Source organism: Mus caroli, unplaced genomic scaffold, assembly GCF_978045245.1.
Source record: "Mus caroli unplaced genomic scaffold, Mus_caroli_1 scaffold_4, whole genome shotgun sequence".
Lineage (NCBI taxonomy): Eukaryota > Metazoa > Chordata > Mammalia > Rodentia > Muridae > Mus > Mus caroli.
Genome location: NW_028227259.1, coordinates 75,837,748 through 75,862,407, shown reverse-complemented (window position 1 = coordinate 75,862,407; position 24,660 = coordinate 75,837,748). Strand labels below are relative to the sequence as shown.

The 24,660-nt window shown below is 40.0% G+C and overlaps 1 protein-coding gene across 3 annotated transcripts; it reads right to left on the bottom strand.

Moving 5' to 3' along the window:
- Positions 1-2,013: 2,013 nt before the first annotated feature.
- Positions 2,014-23,743, bottom strand: Ociad1 (OCIA domain containing 1). 3 transcript variants are annotated; one of them, XM_021162930.3, is made up of 9 exons: positions 23,532-23,743; positions 21,971-22,033; positions 21,316-21,396; positions 15,174-15,227; positions 12,248-12,295; positions 11,117-11,252; positions 9,067-9,242; positions 5,340-5,492; positions 2,014-2,512 (listed from the first exon to the last, which is right to left on the bottom strand). In XM_021162930.3, exons 2-9 carry the CDS (start codon positions 22,026-22,028, stop codon positions 2,475-2,477), a joined length of 744 nt encoding a protein of 247 aa, XP_021018589.1. In that variant the 5' UTR covers positions 22,029-22,033; positions 23,532-23,743; the 3' UTR covers positions 2,014-2,474. The 3 variants fall into 3 exon arrangements, with proteins under 3 accessions (XP_021018589.1, XP_029333303.1, XP_029333302.1); XM_029477443.2 differs by lacking the exon at positions 5,340-5,492 and having other exon boundaries at positions 9,022-9,242; XM_029477442.2 differs by lacking the exon at positions 5,340-5,492.
- Between the last annotated feature and the right edge of the window lie 917 nt (positions 23,744-24,660).

Sequence of the window (24,660 nt, the reverse complement as noted above, 5' to 3'; positions counted from 1 at the left end):
TGGCTCAGTGTTCTGCTCAGGAATAGTGACCAGATAAAAATGAAACTCAAATGATTTTTATTCAAAAGGGCTGGAAATATAATTTAGTGGTAAAGCATTTGCCCAGAATATGCAAGGCTCTGCGTTCACTCCATCGTACAGAAGGAAAAACTGTTCAGTCTCAGAACGATGACAGTGCTTAAGCCATTTCAAAGAGGGGACAGAGACAGAGGCTTAGATGACTCAGGAGCTAAGAGCACTTCTGCTCTTCCAGAAGACAGATTCTGTTCCTGCTATCCACAGATGGTTTCACAACCATCCTCAATTCCAGTCCCATGAATCCCATCAGTCTTCTGATCTCCATGGCACCAGGCATGCATGTGGTGCACATACATGCAAGTAAAATACTCACATATATAAACCTTAAAAAAGAAATTTTTTAAAAGGCATTTTGTACTTGCTGGTTTTGTGTCAACTTGACTCAAGCTGGAGTTATCACAGAGAAAGGAACCTCCCTTGAGGAAATGCCTCCATGAGATCCAGCTGTAAGGCATTTTCTCAGTTAGTGATCAAGGGGGGAGGGCCCATTGTGGGTGGTGCCATCCCTGGGCTGGTAGTCCTGGGTTCTATAAGAAAGCAAGCTGAGCAAGCCAGGGGAAGCAAACCAGTAAGTAACATTCATGGCCTCTGCATCAGCTTCCTGACCTGCTTGAGTTTCAGTCCTGACTTTCTTTAGTGATCAACAGCAATGTGGAAAGTGTAAGCTAAATAAACCCTTTCCTCCCCAACTTGCTGCTTGGGCATGATGTTTGTGCAGGAATAGAAACCCTGACTAAGACACATTTCAAACATACAAATGGCTCTCTCTATGGTTTCTTGGACATGCCTTGGTGCTAGTCCATGGGAATCCAACAGACATGGGAGACTTGTGCAATAAAATGACTCATTGATCCATGAGAAGTTCAAAGTTTTAGAGAGGATTAAGTTGGTTCCAGCAGGATGGCATGAGGCCTTTGGCTCTTCAGCTCCCTGTGAACAGGATAGGCTGAGAAAACTCCATAGACGCAAACACAAGAGACCTTTATGGAAAAGGAGGATTCAGGGTAGAGGGTCAAGAGCCTGCAACAGTAGACAGAGGGAGGATACCTAAGTCCCATTCATAAGAAACTATATGAAACTGGCCAGACCTCAGAATTACTAAGGACAAAAGACTGGCGTTTGGCTTTAAGTTCTTCAACAGCAAGAGCTAAATAGTGACATTATGCCTAATAGATTAGCATATTGAAAGTTTGCAAAGCAGGTAACAAGAGTTCACAGGTCTCCAAGATGAGAGGAGCTTTACCCAGAGTAATCTACCCAGACCAGATTCTAAGAGCACTTGCACTTTTTTTTTAAAGATTTATTTATTTATTATATGTAAGTACACTGTAGCTGTCTTCAGACACTCCAGAAGAGGGCGCCAGATCTAGTTAGGGATGGTTGTGAGCCACCATGTGGTTGCTGGGATTTGAACTCTGGACCTTTGGAAGAGCAGTCAGGTGCTCTTACCCACTGAGCCATCTCTCCAGCCCGCACTTGCACTTTTTATGAGCTGTGCAATAAGACTCCTAGGAAAGAGGGGTTTGTTTGTTTTGGTTTTTGTTTTGAGACAGAATCCTTACTATGTACCACAAGCTAATCTAGAAGTAATCATTAGGGCTGGTGAGATGGTTCAGAGGGTAAAAGCACTGATTGCTGTTCCAAAGGTCCTGAGTTCAAATCCCAGCAACCACATGGTGACTCACAACCATCTGTAATGGGATTTGATGCCTTCTTCTGGTGTGTCTGAAGACAGCTACAGTGTACACATCATATATTTTAAAAATAAATAATCTTTAAAAAAAAAACAAAAACAAAAAGACAGCTATTACTGTGTATTGGAGTCTATTTGCATCACAAATTTCTTTTGCTTAAAATACCACTTACTTAAGACCTTTACATGAAAACGCATTAGCAAATTTCAAACAAAGCCATAAAAATGTGAATGACAGTTGCTCCGTGTTTTTACATTTTATTCATCACAAACATTAAGATGCTCGAGAAATGCTGGAGAAAAGCCTTTTAATAACTGATGCGAAGCTGAGCCCTAGGCGTGTGCTTGCTCCCCCCTCCCCCCCTCAACATGCACTATCAGTTATCGTCACATGGGCTGGGCTGATCGAGAGTCACAGTTGAGTTTCATGAGTCTCTCCCTGTAACTGAAACCAATTTCACCAAGTGCACACAACTGTGGCATAAACCCACCATTCTCAGTGCCCAGGCCGGTACATTTACACAATAGCAAACATAAAATCTGAGTCTGTAAAGCATTGTATGTTAAATCACACAAACCAGGATTTCGTTTTAACTGTATTTATGAAATCTGCTGCTGAGTCCAAGCATGTAGGTACAAACGACACCTGGATGAAGCTGGATATGGAAGGAAGGCCTTCAGTAGGTCCAATGATGGGAGTCTTTCACTCATCCCAAGTATCTCCATATTTGTTTACTTTGACTAGGAAAAAAGCACAAAGAACTGATGATTCCAAACAATCACAGACACCACGTGAACTCTGCTATGATGATGAGACGCTCGCTGTGTTTGCACTGGATGAGAAAGACCCTCTGAGCGCCAACTGTAGTGGGGCTGCCTACAAAGGCCCTATTATCAGACTACAGAGCTGTGCAACCCCCATTTTACAGGTGAGAAGGCTGATTAGTAACTTGCCCAAGGTATAAGCCTTAACAAGAACTGAGATGGAAAGATCTGTTTTAAGTCCAATGTCTGAGTGTTTGCCTTTACAGATTTACCTAAATGAATATGGGGTACATACCAAAACACAGTTACCAGGAAGTTATTTAAAAAGACAAAACAAAAGCAACTAATAAACTAGAATTTTGCTTTTCATAAAAAGTAATACAAGTATAATTGATCTTGCCTATCAACTGTTAAATGACAAGGAGAAACTATTTCCCATATTCTGGCATCTCACACTTTAAATTTCAAACTCACTACTGTCTTCTGTTGACAGCTCTGATGGAAGCCAGGGCCTCCCTAGGGCAGCTGGGACAGCACCCTGAGCTACACCCAGCCCTATTCCCTGCATCCCTTTAGTTTCTATTCTCCAGAGATTCCATCTGTGAGTTAACAGCTATGGCGAAGCTCAGGTAATTCTAACAATGCAGAGATGAGGCTCTTCTGAGAGTCTAGAAGTCACATTCAAATCACGGTCCATTGCCCCAGTGTTCTATCAGTTTGCTTTGTTCTTTATAACCATATGATATTTTTCTAGAACCATACCTATGATGTGTGGTAGTATTGCTCTGTTAATATGCTTTCTATCTTCATTTCTAGTGAAATAAATACTAATATAAATAATCCAAATAAAGCTCAGTTTTTGTTTTGTATTTTTTTTGAGACAACAGAGCTTCTTGTCTGTGTAACAGCCCTGGCTGTCCTGGAACTCACTCTATCAACCAGGCTGGCCTCAAACTCCAGAGCTTTATCTGCCTTTGCCTCCCCAGTGCTGAGACTCACAGCATGAGCCACCATTGCCCAGATTAAAGCTCAAATTATTAATACTTTCAATGATTCTGGGTCTACACTGTACCAATGTCCAAATTTCTATCTAGATTTAAGAACATTTTAGAAAAATAAAAATCACAATTTCATAACAGGTATTTTCTTTACATTGTAATATAAAGCACAAGAAAATCCTCAATTTTTCTCCTAGAAGGAAAAGAGCTGTTTTCCTGTGCCTTATTCCTGTGTCGTGGAACAGCACCCCAAGAACGTCCAGTTCAAGCTCCACATGCCAAATGGAGCAAATGCCACAAGCACACCAAAGCTTTCCCTAGCCTGTTACACTAAAACGTGAGTAAAATAAATTAAAATACAGTAGTTCTTGTCTGACTCATGAGTGCAGATGTATCTGTGAGACACGGAGTAAAGAAGCATAAAAAGGGGCAGAAAGCTTACTGCCCTCGTGTGTGCGTCAGGATTGCACACAGCCTCTGTCAGCCAGCACAAAGGCCGTGCCTACAGTGAGGCCACAGCGGCATTCCAGGTCTCATATCTACTCCAAAGGTACAGAGTTTTACAGCAACACTGAGATGCCTCAAGGCTGCAGAAGCAGCTGTAAGATAAGCAGCTGTCAGCAACTAGACAGACTTGGCTGTAAGTTACCAAGGACTGCTGTGCAGTTTTGCACTTTGCCACACATGGTCCTCCAGGAGGCATTAAGACTTGTCCCTGCCTTTGATAGTTTATTTACCCATTACATATTTATTACTTTGTTGTGCTATATATAGAAACCAGGGTCCTGTGCATTTCTAACCACTTCCCTCAACTTTTAAATAGGCACACAGAAAAACATGGGCCAGCCCTTGACATTCTTTAGAAGTCATAAAATTCTAAATAAAAATGGTTATTAAAAATGTGTCCAAAGTTTTACTTTTTGAACATATTGCTGTCCAACAAAATTAAATTATAACTTAGAGTTTATGAATTATAGAGAAAAAGTAAAATTCCTCCTCTGGAAAAGCCATAGAAGCCTGCCTGTAAGATGTATAACCCTTTCAATTACACAAACGTTCAATAAAGCACCTTACTACTCAATTGTGACTCCATAATTTTGCTCGAATACCATTACTGGACAGTCATCAGCCTCTGGTCGCTAGCCCTGGTTAGGCGACAGACACACTCAATCGTTAGGGAGAAGGTATCAGTTCCCAAGGTGATTCTCTGTAAGGAAGAACCCTGTACTAAGAGCTGCTTTCCTTGTTCTGTCTTCCTAACTAACTAACGTTTGTTTTCTTGCACACAACATTCTTTGAAATACCTTAAAGTGGGAACTGTGAAATAAGTAACTTAAAAAATTATTAGTTGGCAGTAGTGGCACGTGCATTTAATCCCAGCACTCAAGAGGCAGAGACAGGCATATCTCTGTGAGTTTGAGGTCAGCCTAGTCTAGAGAGTAAGTTTTAGGATAGTCAGGGTTACAGGAAAAAACCTTGTCTTAAAAAAAAAATGTTTGTTATTATTTATATCAAATAAATAAATAAAATGTTGTATGTTGCATCATGTTAGAGTTCAATTTTCTGAAGTTGGTTATTTCTCTCTAGCATCCATCAGATCCCCAGGGACTAAATGCAGTCATCAGCTTGGTGGCAAGTGCCTCTACCTGCTGAGTCATCTCACCCACTCTTAAGTGACTATTCTTCTAAAAATAATTTATTTTGGTAAATATCTTGAAGAGTTAGACATATTAGCATAATAACCTCTTAAGCTAAAACTTCAGTTTCCAATCTAGAGTCATGAGTAGACTCAACTGTCATCATACCTTCTTTTTGGGGCACTCTTTCCTGCATAGGCCTGACTGAGGGGTCAGTCTTGTGGGGTAAAGTTACTCCATAGGACTCTCTGTTCTTACTCCTTAATTCCTCATATGTAACACCTTTTCTTTTGGGACTTTCTTCAAGGTTGGGCTCAGGTCCTAAAACAACAAACAGTTAATAAGTGGTCATAGGAAATGGATAAATCTAAAGTGACTAAATTTTGCAAATGCCTTTTACTTAAAACTGAAACAAAAAGATAAAAAAACATAAGAGCAAACTATTGCTACCATTCCAAAGATACTAGAGGCGTCTCCCAAGAGAGCTACAGAAGTAGATCCCTTCTCCCCTATATTTCTAAAATTTAAGATTAATGTTGAAATTTTTATAAACTTAGCCATGGCCAGAAAAAGAATAGTAATTATAAGATCTAACAGTATGGCTTTAACTTACGAAATGCTGCAGTCATTATGCTATGTATAGAGTTAGAGAGTCTACTGGTCACAACAGAACAAAGCTTGACAGTAAATCATATTAATAAATCTATGGGCACATACAACTTAAAATTTTTTTTTAATGGATGTTTATGGTATTCGAACAAAAATACTTAAAATAACTATTTCATCGTAAGAACCAGCCTTTAAGCAGAGTGGGCCTCATTCCACCAGTCTGACTCACAATACTGAGGTGGAAGAAAAGGTCAACGTCAGCCACTTGCTCTCTTCCCTACCAAAGAAAGCTCATGTGTGAGCAACGTCAGAAACAACACCGTGGACTCTGTCGTTACTGACATCAGAAACAACACCGTGGACTCTGTCGTTACTGACATCAGAAACAACACCGTGGGCTCTGTCGTTACTGACAGGTCAAAGATGCAACACAGTTTAAGTATAGACATAGCTAAAGGGCCATACAAACATTTCAAAAGAATAACTGATGAAAACATTCAGTGCCTGTCCTACTCAAGTCCATACACCACACAGAAAGTACTTTCCAGCAAGGTCCACAAACAAGTCATGTTATTTTAGCAATATACAAACTAAATTTTGAATCAATTTTTATAAAGGGTATTAATTTAAAACCCGAGAATAATCAGAATCTTTCAAGCAACGAGAATTAAGTAGCACTTTCAACTTTAATCTTTTATTTTGGTAAAGTATACTGTATCAATATAAAACAGGATTTCAACTGGTAATTTGCTCTAATATGCCATGATTAGAAACTAATATTTGCTGGATAAAAAGAAAAATAATTCTTACATTAATTTAGAAATGATCTTATATTCATTTTAAACATTTGAACTGCATTAGTGGTAAGCAACCAATGAACTCATTTCCCCTCCCAAGAGGATCTTTAAAGTCCTGATGTCGTCAGGACTGCTGGGTCTGCAACCCTCACTTGACTAGCCACTGGGCAAGTCCTTGGGCAAATCACTAAGCCTCTCTGAGCCCTGTTTCTCCACCTGTGACATAATGCGACCACATGACCTCTACAACTCCTTCCAGGTCTCTTTCTGATGCAAAAAGAGAAAAACATATTTTTCTGATGCTTTGTGATAAATGAAAATATAAACCCCACACAAGGTTGGCAGAGATTTCACATTTTCACCATGTGGAAAGCTGACTGAAAACACTATGGCAGGATACTGTGAATATACTTTACAGCTCTGTGCAAGTTACTAAGACCTGGAAGGAATAAGAAAGCGTGTAACAGCAATGGCTAGAACTAACCAACAGGTATGGCAGAATGCCTTCTCATTGAAAAGATCACTAAGTCTTTGGATCCTTGAAAAAGAGCTAACAAGGGGGCAAACAAGTCTCCAGCAAAAGTAGAAGGTGTCTTGGAAGGGACAGCAGCATCTGGGCAGAGCACGGGGGTAGAAGTCCTGGGGGTGGGGGGTGGGCGGGGTTTGACACTGCAAGGACGGTGGACAGGGATGGATCCACAGGGGCGACACTGGTGAGTGCTAAGTTTGATCTGGAGGGAGGATGACAACACACTCACAACCCCACAGCTGGACAGATGAATGAATGGCTGCCTCGGAGGGCACTGGTTATATTAAGTATGGATCTTTCTCACTTGTGGGTAAAGACCAAAGAGACTTTTATCTGCTTTTACATGGAAAAACTTAGAACACAAGATTATGCTGATGAAAATGGCAGGAAGGATGCACATCACTGCAACCAAAGACCTGGGCAAGCCTAAAATACAAGGAGAACAGGTCTGAACTGGACTGGAAAATGAAACACAGGCAAAGGACAAGAGCTGCCTTCATAGAAAGCTGGTATCTCAACTCCTCCTGTTCCTGGAATATACTTGGTATCTTTGATCCCACCAGAAGAACATGGAGGCCATCTTAGGATTAAGGTATTCAACAACATTCCCCTGAGCTCAAGCGGCTCATCTTTTCTGCAACAGCCCCCCCCCCCACTCCACCCCATCTTCAGAGACAGTATTCTGCATTGCCACATCCAAACCAAGTGTCACACGCAGGCTAATGAGCAACTGAAATGCTACCAAGACAACAAAAGATAACTTTGTATCTCCCTTAATTCTAATTAATTTAGAGAGCCATACTTGTGGATCCTTTAAGCTCAGAGATACCCAGGTCCCTTTTGGCACCATCTTAAGCACTCCCTCCCTAACCTATCATCAGTTTCTCATTTTCCACTGCACTCTCTCCCCACTCCTTCATCTGTATGTAAATTCAATCTAGATTCCAAAAGACAAAACAAAGCCAAGACCATAACTGTTGCTAAATTAGCCTTCAAAATTATTGTCAACACGTACTCTACAAAGTTCTATATAATCCAAGCCATCTGAGTTAAGATGTCATAAACTTTAGAAAAATATTATCATATATAATATCCCCACACTGAAGGTCAGGATGGGAATGAAAATAAGTAAACATATCGTTTTATAACAAAACATGGGAAAAAATTATTTTAAATAAACAAAGACCGCATCATGTGTCCCAGTCCTAACTTCCGGTTTCCACAACTCTTGGTGTTTTAGGTTTTTAGATAAAGAACTTCCTTCTTTTCACTGTAGAGTAGAATGAAAGGAAGAGATCTAACATTTGCTAACTGTCTACTAGCATTGTGTCCAATTACTTCATCAAATTCCAACAGTTCTCTGAGAAGCATTACCATCTCCATTCAAAATGCAAATATAAATTAGTTTTCTGATGACTAATTACAAGATCAGAGCAAATTTTAAATAATTTAGATCCCAGCCTTAATCTAAGGTTTTTACCTCACGTTTGCACCCTGAACTTTGTATTTACACAAACTTTGCAATGGGTTTTAAGTGGATTTTCTTGCATGACAACAGCTATAACTTTCTTTACAATTTTAGACTGGAAACTGAAAGTCAAGTATATAACCTACACCTCCCTGAAGCCCCTGCTCACCACAGGCAGAGTCATCACTTCTTTGCTGGATTGTGAACATTCAGCCACTGGACAATCTCTAACTTTCCCATCTACTTCTGTAGCCTAAGACAAACCGACAAAGCAGGCCTTGCCCATCTTTGTTCTTTCACACCTAGCAAAGTATGTTGGATGAATGAAGAGACCAACAAAAAGAACAGACATGCTGAGTCAGGCTGATGGATGAAGTTAGGCTGACAGCAGACAGTAGCAGAGGTGAGATCCAGCAGAAAAGAGCATCAAATAAAGTGTATACATACGTTGGACCATAAAATGCTGAAATTCATTTCAAGAGAAGTTTCTACCTTGGGCAATATGGTCAGTAATACCAGTGGGAGTGGACTCGTTCATAGAAGCACTAAATGGAATTGGCTCATAACGAGGAAGCGCCTCCTTTTCTATGTTGTCTGCTGCTGGAGATGTCCCGAAAGAGGACTGACCACTCACATTTGAGTCAAATTTAGGCTTTTGAGTATAGTGCCTGAAAAAGAATAGCATAATACGTAAGAACAAAGAGTCATTGCCCTTAACATATAAAAGCTATGAATTTCTAAAATACTCATAACTTTAAGTTATTTATAAGCAGTTGAATAAAGTTTGTTTCTGTTATAAAAGCAGTTATGCTATGTCCTGACCCACTTAGGCACCTTAAACATGGTTACTAAGTAAACATGATGACGACTATGGTAAGGCTCACTTAGGAATATCCTGGGGCTGGAGACCAGATTGGGCTATAGTATAACTGCCTCAGAAGTAAATAGTCATTCCATAAAGGGAAATAGAAAAACATACATTCCATTTTCTAAATATTTAGCTTTGGGGGTAGGTGTCTCTCACAAAGAAAAGCCTCCTTCAGATCAGGTTTCATAAACATGTCCATGCTGCCCATAACGAGGAGGAGGACGTTATGTCCACAGCTACAGTCCATATAATCTATGCCTTGCTGACACAGACATGGGTATTACTACACATAAAATTTGTTGTTTCCATTACAAAATAATTCATCAGTCAGCTTAATGATCTTACCTACCTAGATATTATAGTTTCACAATATAAAATCCAAACCATTTCTTTTTTTCCTCAAGAAAGTCAGAAATGGGCTATACATTTGCTTTACTAAATTTAGAAATCCGAAAAAAAATTTGTTTGTTTAATATTAATAAAATATGATTTTTGTTTGCTTTATTAAATTTAGAATTCTGAAAAAAAAATGTTTGTTTGCTTGCTTATTTATTTTTTGGGACAGGGTCTCACTGTGTAGCCCTGGCTGTCCTGGAACTCACTTTATGGTTCCAGGCTAGCCATGAACTCACATAGATCGGCCTCTAAAGTGCTGGCATTAATGGCATGTGGCACTACATCTACCTTTGGAACCTGAGATTTTTAACATTTCCAAGTGTTTAGTTTTGGCAGCAGGACAGAGATGGGCACAGGCTGGTCCGACTAAGCTCCTGCCTTAACTTTCCCAGTGGTGTGGATTGCATGTGCCATCCCACTACATTATCTTTTTGCAAGAGTTTTCTTGCAGTTGTTTTGTTTTGAAGAATTAACGTTAACTTTAAATAACAAAATCATATTGTAGCAAGTTTGGGTAAGGATAAAATATGACACGTGGCTAAGCGCTTACACTATTTTACTGGTGTAAACTCTTCTTTAGAAACAATTCTATAAATACTTAATTTTATATTGTATCTCTTCAGTTTATCAAATACACGTCACCCAGACACTTCAGACTTCATAGTAGCTCACAATGCCCACTAGCACACATGACCACCCATCCATCCATCCCTCTCCACTGGACATGATGCTGACTCCAAATTTTCCTCTATTTAAAACTGTAAACAACCTTGAACCTTCAGGTTTTGCTTTTCCTTTTTTATCTGATTTATAGTTTTGTAAATAACAAAATAAACAAAACTCCAAATAGCTTTATCAGCACCAGCTCACGTTTGAAATATATACTTAAGAATTAACTATGGTTCTTGGTATGAGACAATTAGAACATAAAGGTACTGTGAGCTTCACAAAAATCAAATAGACAAGCATTTTCTGCTAAGCTTATTTTCCTCATAAGCAATAAAGAGAAAAGTGACTATCAGTTGAGCTGGACAGACAAAATCTGGTAACTTGAAAGAAATCCAGAATGCAGTAAACCAAGTGCTTGCCAAATTGATCAAAACAAAAATCCTTTATTCTTTTACAGGTCCTAAAAGCAGCCACATCTTGCCCCACTTTTTAACACTTCCATGCCAGAGGAAATGGCGACAGGCAGAGTTTCAAGCCTTGTGTTCTGACCAAGAGTTGTTTCTTAAAAAGCAGAGTCGGTGTGAAGGTGTGATGTGTGAGGGCACTTACCCTGGTGGTGAAGAGCGCCGCAATTCTCCCGACCGCAGTGCTTCTCCAAGGGGGGAATTTTCAAGCTTCTTGAACTTTTCTTGGCAAGTTTTCACATAAGAAAGCTTTCCAGCAAAGTATCCCACGATACAAGCAACTTATGTGTAAAACATAAACAAATAAAAATCATGTCACTGAATGGACCTTTTCTGACAAATTTTTTTTCTGAAACAGCATTTTTTAAAAAAATACATTTCTAAGTATCTCTTCGGTTCAGGATTAGACTGATTATAACCATGCAACATAAAGTCACATTCCTAGAGACAGTCTGTGGCTATAACTCACTTTCTCCTTAGGTTCATGGTTACCTAGACTGATCATAACCATGCTTTACCGCGCATCCCTACAGACAGTCTGTGGCTGTAACTCACTCTCTTTCTCCAAGGTCAGTCATTCCAAGTTAAGCAGCTGTAGCATGAGCAATCCTAAGACACTGCTTCATACACAACAGCAAGGGAGAGAGAGATGATGGGTAAGCAACCAAAATTGGCTCTAGCCTTGTGGATTTGCGCAATTTCTTTTATTATAAAATGGAATTATGCTACAAGTCCCAACAATCCCATAAAATTGCCTTTAAAAACAAAACTGTACAACAAGCTTATTAAAATAATGAACTAAAAGTCTAACCTAATATGACATCCTCATCACATCGTGTTTCCAACACAAAAGAGAAGCTACATGGACAGATTCAGGAAGAGCTTCATAAGCAGTTTCTAAAGAATAGTTTTAGCTTCTTTTTTGTTACTCACACAATAAAATATAAAAAGTAAAGAAAAAAATGCCAATTCTAGGCATAATTATTTGACTAGTTGAATACTTAAGCAGCCTTCTTTTACCATAAATAGACCAATAATTTATTTTTAAGTATTGTGTTTAAAGTAATCTCAAATGAAGTTCTTTTATATTGCAAAAGGGAGAACCCTTGAACCAACACAGGGATTTTTATGCTGACATTAAAACTGTCAAGCAGTATATTTAATGAAAATTTTTATTTGATTTGTAACAGCATATAAACATGTAACATAAATTACTTAAAATATCTGATCTAAATTTAATCATTTCTAGGAAAAACTCAGCACTGTTCATACTTACATATAAGTTTAGGAATGGAACCATATTTTGGATGACTTGACAGGATTCCTAAAGAAGAATTAAGTATTTCTCAGTAATGTTGTTAGAGAAGGAAAAAAAAGTTTCAATTACTGCAAAACAGCAAGTGCCAACAGTAACTCCTTTTTGTGAATTCAGTGTCAACAGAACTTTTTCTAAATGTCAAACTCTATAGACTACTGGACTAGGTGAATAAAAAAATGACCACTTGACACAGTCAAGAGACTGAGTAAATGTTTTTATCTACAAATCAACAACAAAGTCTGAAAAGAGCTGATTAATTATAGGGCTAAAATCATCCAAGAGCCAGGAAGCACTGCAGCCATACATATAAACAGTTCCACATTAAAAGTGAGAAAACTGAATATGACAAAATACACCATGCTCAATAGGTGAAATGTTAAATACTGTGAAGAAGACAATTCTCCAAAAATTCACCTACAAACTCAAGGTTCAACTTAAAATAAAAACATTTTGCTTATTCCAAAAAACATATATAGACACAAAAAGCCAAGGTAACATTGAAAAATAATAAACTATCACCAGGTACTAAAACCTATTATAAAGTAAGAGTAATAAGTAAGACAGCCATAAATGTCGGAGGACGCTGAACAAAGCCAGAGCTCAGAGGTGGACTCACACCTTAACTGTCTTTTAAGGAAAACGCATCAGTGTAGTAAGCAAACATACTCCTTTCAAAGCAGGGCGGGGTCCGTGACACGTGCCTTGAGTCCAGGTGGCTTTTCATTTTAATTATTAAAAAAAGTGTAAGAGACCACCTTCTCATCCTAGTAGACCATGGCTTTACAGCGACCACAGGAACTGGATATACTGGGCTCTAATTTAAAAGAAAAAAGTAGCTCATCAATGCTGGTCTAGAGACAACCACGGAGACCTGATTGCTTGTTCACTGTGTGCGTGTATGCGTGTATGGACTTCGTGTGTATGGTTGGCCAGCACCCCAGGGACACAAGACAACTTGCAGGAGGTGGTTCTTTCCTACCACAAGTGGGCTCAGGGGACAAAATCCACGCTGTGAGGCTTAACAGTAAGCACCTGTACTTTCAAATCACCTCACTGAGCCAATCAAGGGGATGTAGCTGCAAGCACTGTCTCTAAAATCCATGGCACTGCTAGCTTAGAGTAGGGTGTATGCAGCTCAGTGACAGAGCAAGGCCTTCAATTTCCAGCTCCCCTTGTGAAAAATGTGCATAGGATACAAACAAAAAGTCAAAACAGGACTCCAAAGAATACCATACTGTTGTAGGTAGAGGCTACAAAAGTCTGGTCATTCACAAAATAAATTTAACAAGCAACTAACTCTGCTGACCACACCAGTAAGGTATTAATCCTCAACCTACACTGAATCTCAGAGACATACACTGTACTACTTAAGCTAACAAGTTAGTTCCTTTGGGGAATATTAAAAAGATTACTATCAGCTAGGGACACAGCTCAGTTGGTAAAGTGTACATAATAACCCCAGAACTGGGCCTTGCTGGCCTGCCTAGTCTACCTACTTGAATTCTGGGGCAGGGAGATAACCTGTGGAGGTGTTTGATGACAAACAAGACCACACCCACATGTACACACAGACAGGTAAAACCGTATTATTAGCCAGACTCCTAAATTTCTAAATTATTTTAAAGATTGGGTTCTTGGCCTATTGGGTTCTAGAACTGTACTTACAAATAACTGTCAACCACTGTGTTGGTTTGAATAAGAATGGCTCCCTAGCCTCCTGAGTTTGAATGCTTAGCCTATAGGTAGTGGCACTATTAGGAGTGTGACCTTGTTGGAAGAAGTGTGTCACTTCAGGCTTAGAGGTCTTATGTGCTCAATCTAGGCCTAATAATGTGGCACATAGTCTCCTCCTGCTAAATATCCAGATGTAGAACTCTCAGCTCCTTCTCCAGCACCTCGTCTGCCTGCATGCTGTCATGCTTCTTGCCATGACAATAAAGGACTAAAGCTCTGAAACTGTAAGCCAGCCCCACTTAAACATTTTCTTCTTAACTCAAACTAAGATAACTACCACATGGGTACTTGGAATCAAACCTGAATCCTCTGCAATAACATGAGCACTCTTAACTGCTAAGCCATCTCTCCAGGCCTTCTAAGTATTTTTTGAATGCCAACTCATCCTTACCTATGCCCCAAAATGAGAAGACAAAGCCAGAATAGGGAACTATAGGTCTTTAAGCCAGTGCATATGAAAAACCTTAAATGTGTAAAACAGACTGCAATATTGACTCAGCATGCTTAGTATGGACCCATAAACTGTATTTCTAAGAATCTCCAAGATGCCACAGTGTTCAGTTAGCCCAGGTTTGTTGTTGTTCTCCTTGCAAACTAGCCAGCCACAAGGGTTGGTTGGTTGGTGTTTAATTTATGCCTGTGTGAGAAGCTGAAGTGGGAACAGGAACTAAACTCAGGTCCTCTGGAAGAATATCAAATGCTCTTAACCACTGAACCATCCCTCCAGACCTAGCAACAAATGTTAAGGTACTTTTCTGCTCTTACAGATTGTTTTGGTTGGTTGGGGTTTTTGTTTTGAGGCAGGGTCTCAAGTAACCCAGGCTGGCCTTGAACTTCTGATCCTCCTGCTTCTACTTCCCAAGTGCTGGGATTACAGACATGTGCAAGCACACTCAGTTCTTTTACACAGTGCCAGGGTTCAAGCTCAGGGCTTCCTGCACATAGGCAGGCACTGCAACAATTAAAACACATGCCCAATGACATCAAAATATCAAATCAATAGAATCCACTGAGTGGGTCTAGATAGTTATTCTAACACTGTATAAATTTATCAGTGATCGTGGTTATTGAGTAAGATACTATTTTCTTATCTAAGAGTCAGGAAAATAAGATAAAGGCAGATATCCAAAGTGTGAATGTAAACACTTACCTTTACTAATTAATCCTTGAGTAATCAACATACTTGTGGCAGCCAACGGCACAGCTATAGGCAGAAAAAGAACTCGTATCAACAAGAGGAAAACACTTTTGAGTATACTAGGAGATAAATCAGTCTCCGTAACAGGAAAACCATTAAGATGAAGATTCAACAACCAAGATTTCTATAGCGGCACTGTGCATACAAAGCAAAAATAAAGGAGTATTTTCAGAAAACATTTCAAAATATTAATGTAACTCAAGAAACCATCTGTATTTAGGTTCCAATAGCAATTCATTAAGATAATCAAGTTACAGTAAAATGATGAGGAGTCTCATCTGAAGTAACAGGGAAAGCAGGAATGCTGGAGAAGCAGAGCACAGGAGGAGCACTTGGTACCAAGCGGTAACCAAATCCCACAGTCTACATGCCTCGAGTGGATTATCTCAGGTGCCTTTTATCATCACATCCGTAGCAGGGAGCTCACAGTACTACCAGTTACAAAATAAAGTGCAGATATTAAAAACCTTATTCTATACTTAAATCAGCATTAAGTCTCACAACCTACCGAAATATGCCTAATATCTGATCCGAAGACTTTAGGCTCCATATTATACTATCTAAACCAAAATATAAAATATATTTGACCATGTGATTAGAATAATATCATGTATTTTAAATATTCCTTGAAACCATATGAAGATATCTAAAAGATGCCTATTTTCTGCAATGATGGGAGTTGATCCCTGGGTCACTAGCTTGGCAAGAGCTAGCTTTGCTAACTGACCAGTAGACGGCTTCCTAGACTGATAATAAATTTACCTAAATGAAATGTCTCACCTTTTTGTACAAATAGTCTATACTAAAAACCTACTTCTCATCCGGCAGTCTAGAACTTCAGTACCAGAGAAGCCAAGGGTGCCCATGTGATCAGTCCCCAAGGGTACCCATGTGATCAGTCCCCAAGGGTGCCCATGTGATCAGTCCCCAAGGGTGCCCATGTGATCAGTCCCCAAGAGAAACCCTGATCCTAGGTCTCTAAGGAACAGACACCATAGAAAGACTCTGAGACCCCAGTGCCCAGCTCCCTTTGAACTCCACCAATGTTCCTTTAATTAATTCTGCCTTTTGTTTTTAATCATAAACTATTTTTAATTCAAATAACTACATGCACCTGGTAAATGGCATGCTTTATAAAGTGCCAGAGAGTAAACAGTCTTCGTGCAAACTATACAACTGCCATTTTGGGGGCTGGAGAGATGGCTCAGCGGTTAAGAGCACTAACTGCTCTTCCAGAGGTCCTGAGTTCAATTCCCAGCAACCACATGGTGGCTCACAACCTTCTATTATAGGGTCTGATGCCCTCTTCTGGGGCGTCTGAAGACAGCTACAGTGTACTTACATATAGTAATAAATAAATAAATAAATCTTTTTTTAAAAAAAGAAAAAGAAAACAAAACAAAATACAACTGCCATTTTAAGGCAAAAGCACCTCAAGACAAAACATGAAAAAAATGAACTTAGCCTTTTCTAATAAAATATTACTTTTAGACATAAAATATTAATTCCAGTAATTTGCATACATATGCAATCAAATCAGCCTTTTCCTTCCAACCATTTTAAACATGTAAAATTATTTTTAGCATACTAAATACAAAAACCACATTCAGTCCATGGCTGTAGTCTGCTCAACTCTTGTCTGAACTATGTGGCAATCTAAAAACTAACAATTAATCATTTTAACTATTATAAAAATTTTATGATCAAGATTTCTAACTCTGTAATTGGACACTAGCTTTGCCATCAGACGTAATTTGCAGCCACCCTAAGGTTTGACTGCTTCCTACTTTACTTATTAACAGGTTTTACCTCTGCTGGAAAAATGCTCTCTTTAATGTCTGCTGGCTTGAATGCCTTCAAGTATTATCACTTAAGGATTTTTCAAAGGACAAACCATCTTTGATTACAGTATCAGTTCATTTTGGTTCAAGGACTGTAATACATAGTACTGAAGAACAGCAGAAGGATACGAGGCGATGCATTAGTTAGCCACCCTACAATGGACAACACTTTCCCGTCTGAGACAGATTGACAGTCCAGGCGATGGGATGCTGGTGCTATTCTACTTCCATTTGCCATCATGCCATCAGACCTTCCCTCTTACTCCATGCAGGGTTGATGGATTAGGCTTCAGGTCTATCCAACAGACATGATCTATTTTATGTCACACAAAAATAGAGTGGTTAGCTGCAGGAGCTCTCGGCTGTTATCTAGTCTTTGTTCTAATTAGAGTAAAGTGATACCCAAAATGGACAACTCATGTGCTTCCAAACTGCATAGGTGATTCATAGGTGACCTAGGGTCAGAACCCAAGTTCTCTGGCTCCCAGGTCAGTGACCTTTACCACTGTACTATATAATTACTACTCCCATCTGTAAATAATCTGCTTCTTTAAGTAAATCTATAGTAGTGATGACCACTGTCCACACTATATCCAATACAAGCATTCCCACAGTTTCTTGAGGTCTTTTCTCCTCACAACTACAAAATGCTATTCTAAATTTGCATAGAAACTTCACTGTATTAGACAGAATACACACACACATTTAATAGATACCCACCATTTGTAAAATTAGAAGTAATTCCCACAGCAATTACATGACATAGGTAGCTATCTTCCCCATTTTGCAGATCAACAAGGACATAAATAGAAGCTTATCCATATCTCACATCTCTTAAAGTGTACATAGGTGGAACTTGAATCCAGACCCAAGATCTATGTTTTTTATCATTAATAATACTGTCTAATTTGAAAATAAGTAGTTATAACATCACTTCTCATACAGAGAAGTGAGAAGAGTCTATTCACCCAGATAGAGCATTAATACATCAAAGGAAGATTTCAGAAGTCCCATGAGCAACTTATGGTTGGCTGTGGCACTGAAGCATGGCTGACTCACAAAAAGCTACATCAGTGATGTCTCCCCTCAACAACTTTTAAATAGCTATTTTATTGGGGGGAACAAACAAACAAACCCTTTCCATTATCCAGGCTATTGCCACTGCTGTTGGTGACATGGCACAAATAGATACCAAGTCCCTAACATGGAAGGGTCTGCTTGCAGGACAAAGAAACCAAGCAAGCAATGTCCTCCCTAGTGGCTAACACTTGTGGTATCAGGCAGCTTATGGCAGGAGGATGGGAAAGAACTATGGACAGCAGCCATGGTGGCCATGCTAAGCAAGATGTGGTTGCTGCTATAATGTTGGCATGACTAATATGGGTGCCATCTTCTTTACAATAATGAGTCTGATTTTAAATTTTATACCAGAAGGAATAGTTTACAGATGTCAACAGGGTGTAAACTTTATAATCAGTACATTTCCAGGGAATTATAGTTACTTTAATATTCTGTTCTGATCAATACTCACAAGCCAATACTCTCCTCACTAAATTCCATTACTCATTTCCTAAATATGTACTTCATATATAGCATTCCATATCTAAGAAATGTTATAAAATTTTCTATTACATGACTATTAAATCGTCCTGGTACCTATACTTTTTAAATTCTTATCATCTGGTTATATATTCCCAAAGTTTGGTGCTAATATGATAGAGAACACTTAGTTCATCTCTGTTTTAAGAGTCTAAAGTGGTCCTATCAGGGAGGCACAAGGGCAGCCTAGACTATATAGTGAGTTCCAGAAAACACAGAGCTCTATCTCACAAAACAAACAAAAAAGTTAATTATTAAATTAATTGCATATTAATCTTTTGTCTAGTAGCTCAGATAGAAATACAACAGCAAGCTAGTTTTCATCTATTTCTCTCTTCAAGTTGGAATTAACATGTTGTAATTAAAAAAGTATCTTATTGTTCATTTATCACTTTACTATATATGAAATCCTGCCTTCAGATAGATCACTGCCCTTCAATACAATTTAAGCATAAAGTTACAGGTATTTTAAGTGACACACACAAAAGCATAAATTTATCAGACAGAAATAAATCTGGACACAATAGTATCCATTAACTTAACACATTACATTTCATACCCACGTACCAAGTCTAGTCTTTCCATGGAGAATCTTGGATTAGCCGATTCTCAGGTCAACTAACTATGCACCTCCAAGGCCAGACTCAAATTCAAGACCCTTCTGTCTCCTTCCCCAAGATTGCAGGGGTTTCTTTCTTAATTCTATGTCATCAAGTCTTGGAAATAATTTGTTGCACCATAAACGCAAACCAGCCATACTAAATTTATTTCCCCAGACAAATAGTATACCTTAAATGAGTACTCTTATAAACTAAGTATCTTGATATTATCATCTGACCTTTATTTTTTATTTATTCCCTCTTATTAACCTTTTAGAAAACTGCCATTTTACATCCTTTAAAAACTGGAATACTACGATGGCATTCCTATGGAGGTCAGAGGCAGCTTTTGGGAGTGGTTCCTCTCCTTCCCTTCTTTGTGTGGGTTCTATACACTAGACTCAAAGCTTGGCAGACTTTCCCACTGAGCCATCCTCCAGGCCCCTTCCTTCTTTGTTTCTACCCCCTTTTAAAATCATATCCTGCAGGGCTAGGGGGATGGCTCAGCAGATGAAAGAACTAACCACTCTTCCCGAGGGCTGGGGTCCACACGGTAGCTCAAAACAGTTTCTAACTCCAGTAGCAAGTGGAGTGACACCGTGTTCTGGCTTCCTCAGGCCCTGAATACATGTAGGCCACAGACATACAACACAGGCAAAACACCTACACATATCAAATAAAAATAAAGATGCTTTAAAAATCCTTACAGTCAGCCAGGCATGGTGGCTCACACCTTTAATCCCAGCACTCAGGAGGCAGAGGCAGAGGCAGACGGATTTCTGAGTTCGAGGCCAGCCTGGTCTACAAAGTGAGTTCCAGGATAGCCAGGGCTATACAGAGAAACCCTGTCTCAAAAAACAAAAACAAACAAACAAAAAAATCCTTACAGTCCATCCTACCTCTCTGTTGGAATTACCTACAGCAACTGTAAAAAATATAAAGGGCATGGTGGTCCACACAGACTTCTAGCAGACACAGGCAAAAGAATCACCTCAAGGCTAGCCTGGTCTGGTTCCCTTGGGAGATTGGTTATTTGCTTGAATTTAAATTGGAGGGTGGGGGCATCTTTTTGTAATTCCTTTACCACCATCCTGATACTAGGTACCAAACCCAGGGCCTCATGAACTCTATCACTGTATAATGTCCAACACCTGATCTGGTCTACATATCAAGTTCCAGGCCAGCCAGGTCTACAATAGACAAACAACATCATTATACTAATCATAAGATCTGTGGTCAGAAAGCAAGAGTTGATAGTATAGTAACTCCTCACTATAGTGAAAGGCAACAAAGGCAACAGTTGTTACAGCAGTCATTAAATGTAAGAGTTAAAACCCCAACCAAGCCTTTGATTCAGACACACCCGACTTCGAGAAAGAACAGTGACTTACCAGCTAACGTGTAACACAGTAGACACATTTAACACCTCTAAACCTTAGTTCCTTCATCTCTAAAGTGAGGGTAGTTATCAACTTTACTAACCTATTTTCATGCTATTACTACTGACAAAATTGCTATTCTATTTCCTTAATCTCTATTAGTAATAACCACAATATCCCAAAAGTGTCCCAAAATAGTCTATAAATTATACTTTCAAACATGCACTTAGGTCAAGTTTGTAAGTGAAAGTTTTGGATGGGATTATGCTAATTAAAAAAAAAAATGATGAGCCAGGGCTGGAGCGATGGCTCAGTGGTAACACGCATGAACTGCAAACACTAGGCTCTGAGTTCTGATCACCAATACGCATCTAAGGAGGCAGAGACTGAAGATCCTGCCAATTTAGCCAAATGATGGAAACTCCAGGTTCAGTGAGAAAGATGGACCAGGTATTGGTGGAGACGCATGCCTTTAATCCCAACATTCAAGAGACAAAGGCAAGAGGATCTCTGTGAGCTGAGGCCAGCCTGGTCTACAGATCGAGTTCGAGCACAGCCAAGGCTACACAGAGAGACCATTTCTTGCTGCCTTCTGCCCTCTACACACACACATACACAGGTACCACAGAACCACCCGATACATTCTTTAAAACAGTTCTTAGACAAGATAACTCACATCTGAACCAGAAGCACTCTTCATGGCACTCTGCAAAGAGTCTCCACTCCTCCTCTGTCGGAATATAACCGCCTCCTATGTCTTTTAAAGAAAGATTGGAAGTCATTTTCTCAAAAGCCTAAAAAGTTAGCTTTGTCTACTAATAACAAGAACATTTAAAAAATAAAACTAAGACAACTGGCTTGTCACTTTTTTTAAAAAATCAATTTTGACTTCCTACAGAATTTATTCTTACTACCCACTAGTCAGACAGGCAAGACACGGTGCTAAATGAAAATATGTAAAACAAACCCCCACCCCTGTTCAGATAGTAAGAAATTTAGAGACAGGAACAAGAGAACATTTAAGCTGTGTGTGTGACTATGTCACACCCATAAGACCAGCCCAATTTCTGTTACTCCGGCAAATAAAATTTCCTTACCCAGAAAGTGTTACAAACTATAAATACTTAATATGAAAGTTACCAGGAGGGGCTGGAGAGATGGCTCAGCAGTTAAGAGCACTGACTGCTCTTCCAAAGGTTCTGAGTTCAAATCCCAAAACCACATGGTGGCTCACAACCACCCATAATGAGATCTGATGCCCTCTTCTGGCGTGTCTGAAGACAGCTACAATGTACTTACATATAATAAATAAATAAATTTTAAAAAGTTACCGGGAATAGGTCTTGACACTTGTGCATTTGGCTCTCGAAAATCAGCCCTCCCATTCATAGTTCCTGTATCAGAAACATTTATATCCAAATATTACAAAGTATCAGAATAAACCCCCATAACCAGTCTACCTGTAAATCAACAAATATTTACTGAACATTAAACATTTTTAGTTAATTTTATTTTACGTGCATGGTGCTTTGTTTGTATACACTAATATGCCTGGTGCCTGAGATCAGATGGCACCCGATCCCCAGGAACTGGAGTTCCAGATGGTTGTGATACTGTGATAGGACATGTGGGTACTGGAAACTCTGGAAGGGCCAGTGCTCTTAACTGCTGAGTTATCTCTTCAGACCCTGACTTTTACATTTCAACTACCTGACATAAGAAAATAACTGGGGCTGGTGAGATGGCTCAGTGGGTAAGAGCACCCGACTGCTCTTCCGAAGGTCAGGAGTTCAAATCCCAGCAACCACATGGTGGCTCACAACCATCTGTAATGAGATCTGGCGCCCTCTTCTGGAGTGTCTGAAGACAGCTACAGTGTACTTACATATAATAAATAAATAAATCTTTTAAAAAAAAAACTGAATGAAAAAGGGTCATAAACATATTTGAACTAATTATTCACATTCAACCCTTTGATTGAAAAATGGGTACATAAAAACAACGGGAAAAAAAATTCCCTTCTAAGGCTAGGTTAGGTTATTTCACATGATTCTGTACCTGGATTCAAAAACAAAACAAAAACTACAACCACATCCAAATGATTAGGGAAAAACCTCAAGTCACTTCTAGGTTTCCAATTAAAACAAAACTGCATTGTATCCCATAACTCAGCAGTCAAAAAATAATAATAATGACGTCACATTCTCTGCAGGTAGCTCCTCTAATGGCAAACTTCCCTGTACCAGCCCAAATAATCTTCAAACATCTTAAATAAGTTTTAAAATCCAAGAGCAAATATATTCTTTCACCTTCCTTTAAACTTAGACCTCAGCATTTCAGACAAAATAAGGAGCACGTCTTCGCTGAAACAAACGCATCGCAGTATGACTTACAGGATGTCAACAGCAAAGCACCTTTCTGTAATTCGTTTAGTGACTAAAATCATCACCTACTGCATACCAATATCCCTTCAAAGAAAAAGGTTTCAGAAAAGGTAAACTGAACTCTTGGACAGATGAAGCACTCAGAGGAAGCTTCTCAAACTGCAAAACCCTACCAAAAAAAAAAAAAGAAAAAAAAAGAAAATCTCGTCCCCAGGGAGGCTGGAGGGCAGTGCGACCTGTCTGATCACTACAGCTCAAAGCTATAATCACAAAGAACAAGGCTCAAGCGAAGCAGTAGCCGCGGACGCCAGCACTCCTGTCCCTGACCTGCCATCCCACCTCGGCCATCGCGGCTTTCCCCACCCCTCCATGCAGGTCCCCCGGTGCCCGAGTCACCGGCGCTGCAGCAGAGCTTAGGCCCGCAGTACGACCGGACACCTCCGGGCAGGAAAATGGCGGCTGCGGGCGAGGGTGGGAGACTGGCGGAAAGCCGCGCTACCACACCCACCTCACGATGGAGGCGGCAACGCGGGGAGCAGGACCCGGGGTAGAGGCCGGGAGAGGACCCCAGAGACAGGCACGGCGGACAACGCGGGAAGCGGGGAGGGGAAAGAGGGCAGCTTCCAAGCGATCGCCAAGATGTCACCCACACACGAGCGCCAGCGGGCCGACACCCGGAAGCAGTACCCTTGGCGGGAAATGACGTCAGGACAGCGGCGGGCCAGTTTCTCAATACTCAAGGGTGTCGATCACGCCCCGTCCAACAAGTCCCGCCCCCTTTCACCGCCCCCCACCCCGCCCCAGGCCGCGGCGGTCCAGAGCTGCACTGCGGCTGCGCGAGTTAAGGCCTGCAGCTTAGCTTTGCCTCTAGGTTCGATGCTCTTGTGACATACCCCAGAGACTGTTCAATGACAGGCCGGTAGGGACATTTTGGAACCTCTCCATCCTCAAATCCCCTCCTTATCCCATGACTTTCCTTGGACTTCCCTAATTTTAAGATTTACAGAAATTTTCTTATGCTTTAAGCCTCTAGGCTAGGTAGTGAATTTTAAGCGTGAACTCCTAACTGTCAGAACCTCCAGTCTAGTGTCCGATCGATTCTAACACTAGAGTCAGGATACACTCCAACTCGGAGACTCAGAATTTACTCATCTGAATAACAGAAATAATGTGTGTTTCACAGTTTTGGATTAAAACAAGTCTGAAAAGGAGTTTAGGCGCTGGGACTGTATTACCAGGAGACTATATTTTAATGCTAGGAGACCAACTTTTCGTCAGAGCTCAGGCTGCCACTCCTAACTGCCAACTATTCATTTCTTACACTGATCCTAGGCATGTTTACTGAGTGTGTATGCTGAACCAAGTCCTGAAAGTATATCGTTGATACCTCTGATAGCTCCAGCCCACGCAGTTATGAATTCCTATAATTGTCAGATTTCCCACCATTCCTCATTTCATATGTTTCTCACTGGTTCTATGGCATCCACAAACTTGTCTGTATGCTTATTTAAGAAAGTCATGTAAAACATGAATCCGGAGTCATGGCTAGGCCTCTATGGCTCCTGAACCCCACACTAAGGACGAACTCAAACATAACTTGGGTGAGCTCCAAAGCCTTCCTGGAAGCTGATGCCCAT